The sequence below is a fragment of the Austrofundulus limnaeus genome, unplaced genomic scaffold, assembly GCF_001266775.1.
Source record: "Austrofundulus limnaeus strain Quisiro unplaced genomic scaffold, Austrofundulus_limnaeus-1.0 Scaffold52, whole genome shotgun sequence".
NCBI lineage: Eukaryota > Metazoa > Chordata > Actinopteri > Cyprinodontiformes > Rivulidae > Austrofundulus > Austrofundulus limnaeus.
The window spans coordinates 1183387-1186915 of NW_013952454.1; the positions used below are offsets into that span (position 1 = coordinate 1183387).

Consider the following 3529-nt stretch of genomic DNA (forward strand, 5'->3'; position numbering starts at 1 on the left):
TTGTAAAACCCATTTATTTCTAATTGACTAAGTGTTTTGAAAAGAACAGGACTAATTATTTGTGAATAATAATTATAAGAATACCAAACAATGMTTTAGATGAAGGTAAACTTGCTGCACTGGAAAGTGGGATAACTTAACACTGAGAGGAAGGACAATCATCAAAACTGCAGTTTAGTTTTTACATCCCAAGAGGGCACCATTTACTTTAACAACACCACAAAAAATCTCMAAAAAGCCACACAAATCTTTACACTTGACTGAAAAGAATAACACAGAATCACTTTCTTTATAGATGTAAGCTTTAATTAAAACCAGTGACGTTCACTTCAACTGCAACAGTTTAGTTCAACCACTGAAAGTGAACAAATGTTTTTTTCCCCCCAAGGCACCCACACCACTCTCTTACCATTTTTGGATGCATAAATTCTTGCAGATAGGTGTTGGACAGCCTTCTATCCCAGTTGTCAGTAATGTGTCCCCCATACATGATTTCTCCAAAAAGATAGCACAGGTCCTCCCAGGGTACCTGCATGGACTTGAGTAGGATGTGGAGACATTTATCACATTGTAAAACCAAGAAAGAAGAAATACCTGAAACTTTACATGGTCTAAAACATTTAAATCTATTTTTTTCTCCGTTTCTTCTAAATACAAACTGTGTACACTTCATGCAACCCCCCCCCCCCAAATAGTAATAACAGTAGATAAATATAACAAAATTATCTCGCTTAACGCAAACGGATCCAGTGTATGACAGAAAAGTCTTTCCCACAGCAGGAGATTATGATCTGTGAGCGTGAAGGAGGAAGAAAAGAACCTGTGATTCATAACAAATTACAAAAGCTGTGGGTTCACTATCATTTGTACCTGTATTGTTTTGCAAATTGCTTCCTTCATCAGCTCTAATTGCAGTGATCACTTATGTAGCGTTGTGAACTGTCACATTGGCTGCATGTAATTACATTTAGGATAACGCTTCATTGCCCTCCTAATGAATTCTCTGTATACGCACATACAGGTTACTGTTTGGTTAACGTAATGAAGGACATTCGTTTTTTTGGAGGGCAGGATACCTGGGAGATGTAATTGGTTATGACCGGAGTAATGGGAGTTCTAAAAGAAACGCATTAGGAGTTGTGAGAGGTGCATCTCTGAAAGAATGGATTTTTTGTCTTTGTGAAATAAAGCTAAATTATAGGCTGTGCTAATGGTGGTAAGGAATTTGAGGAAGAAAAAAAAGACAATAATGAACATTTTTCATAAGTAACGACGCAACAAAGGATTCTCAAACACTAATTGGAGATGGTGCACAGTAATTCAGCATCCCCGTTTGGCACTCATGTCACTGCAAATATCATTATTAGTTCAAATTTGATTAGCTTAAAAGGTTGTGGTAAAACAAATTAAAAGTTTTGTTTGAATACAAAAGTGAATTTGGGATGTAATCAAAAGAAATACTTTGATGTTGGCCTCCAGGTGGTTGTACAGCACGTTAGCAGAGATGGTGAGGTCTCCTGTGTTGAAGGGGTAGTAGTGGTTCCACCCTTGCGGACCAAATTTGCGGCGCTCTGTTACACAGGCGTGAAAGAAACAGAGAGAAAACAGCATGGAGTTGAACTCTTGTTCCCTGGAGCACATATCCAGAGTGCCCTGATAAATGGGAAGGAAAGGCAAAAATCAGTGAAAGCAAATGAACACAAGAGCATTTTCTGGAAAAAGTTACGGTATTTGCTGCAAACCTGATTGAAGTTGTCGAGGGCAGCGTGCAAACTGGAATTCATGCCAGAGGGTGGCTCATTTGTGATTTTGATGGCATTTTCAAGCAGACCTCGAGGAATTACGTGCTGCTCAGGGCTCAGAATTGGCTCTCCAGTAATGAAAACCCTGTAGCTGGGATGACTCTCCGCTGCCGCCGTTTCCAGAAAAGCATCGAGTGCGGGCAGCCAGCGAGCCACAAGGTGCACATTCTGAAAACAAAACATATCAGGGAGCTTACAGTAGAATTTCAGGTAAAGCAGACATCACTCTCATTGGTTAATTCTGGTACTTACAGCTACGCAGTGGTGGGCACAGTTCCCCTAAAGCACTAAAAGGGGAACTAATTTCCTGATTAGTGCTTTAGGGCTTTTGCTAATTTTATAATTTGTTAGTGGATTAGCACTTGCTAAATTTATAGGCTAAAATCCGAAGCACTAACTGAGGTCTTTAAATGTTACTGATCAACATTAATGTTAACAGTTGAGGGTGAAAGCACATGAACACATTTTGTTCATATGTGTGTCACTTATCCACCACGTGACAATATATTGACAATAAATGAACTCAAATACGGCTGTGGAATGTCAATGATAAAGCTTWAGAGAGAAACATGCATCCAGCTGCTCTTATTTTATCTTTTATTTTATCTATCTTTATAACATAGTGTCAGCTGCACCAGGGACTAAAGGCGGAAATTAGCACCCAGAACTATAACCCGATACAATGCATCTTTCCTTCTAATGATTACTGTATACTGTATATTGTCCCTATTTTAAATAAATAAATCTGTAAAATCTACATACCTGGCAATATGTGACTCATGTTGTCTGTTGAAGAATGTTTCATGTGTTGATTGGATTATTTTAGTGCTTTAGAATTAGTTTTTGCTAATTTTTCAGTGCATTGATGCGTTACAATTAGGGGACCTAAATATTTGATTTAGGGCTAGTGGAACTAATTTTTAGATTAGTGCTGCCCACGACTGCAGCTACGTTTGTGCTTAAATAGAGAAGAGTCATTCAAAAAATGGTTTCTCTGTGCTCTGAAAGAGTAGGCAAACCCTTGCTGATTCACTTATCTGCACACTTCTCCCTAAAGGAGACACTTATGGAGCTGATCTAGCCAATTAGGGCTTTTATTGAACCAAATTGAGTTTATTTCCCTTGCTCGCGGGATGAGATAATATCATTACGGGTGCTGGGAAGCTCAGAGCGCAGCCCAAAGTCAGAGCAACCTACTCAGTGAGTGATAAAAGCCTCTACCTGCAAAATGACCCAGTGTCCCTGCTTAGAGGCAGCCCTGAGAACCCTCTCAGCTACTTCCTCCTGCCCCTGTCCCAGGGACACATTGTGCAAAGTCCCCTGGTCAATGGAAAATCCCAGCTTTAAACCTGCATGCAAATATAACCATTAAACCAACAGGGTTCCTACAGTTGAAGGCAAGTTAAATTTAAGACATTTTAAGACTTTTTAATGCCAAGTGAAATCGAATTTAAGACCAATTTTATAATAAACACAAATGACAAAAAAAAAAAATTAAAACTGTGGCAGAAACTCATGAAAGTATTTTTGGTTGAAGTATTCAAATATTGCTAATAGACCAATTGTTTTTATCCATATCTAACTATAGCAGAAACATTCTTAGAAGTTAGTTTTAAATTTAATTTAATTTCAGGAAATCCTCTAACAGCACAAAATTTGGAGTTTTTGGACCAACAGTGGGGTCTTAACCGCAATTTGTTGTATATGAAACCTTAAAGTGCCTGTGA

The 3529-nt window shown here is 38.5% G+C and overlaps 1 protein-coding gene across 1 annotated transcript in view; it reads right to left on the bottom strand.

Moving 5' to 3' along the window:
* Positions 1-3529, bottom strand: part of si:dkey-233k19.3 (dynein heavy chain 11, axonemal) — a gene marked incomplete at its 5' end in the record, with an annotated part of 47261 nt that overhangs the window by 3793 nt on the left and 39939 nt on the right. Inside the window, 4 exon segments of the mRNA XM_014008736.1 lie at positions 410-538; positions 1462-1653; positions 1743-1970; positions 3024-3151. Of these exon segments, the coding sequence (XP_013864190.1) occupies positions 410-538; positions 1462-1653; positions 1743-1970; positions 3024-3151 (677 nt within the window).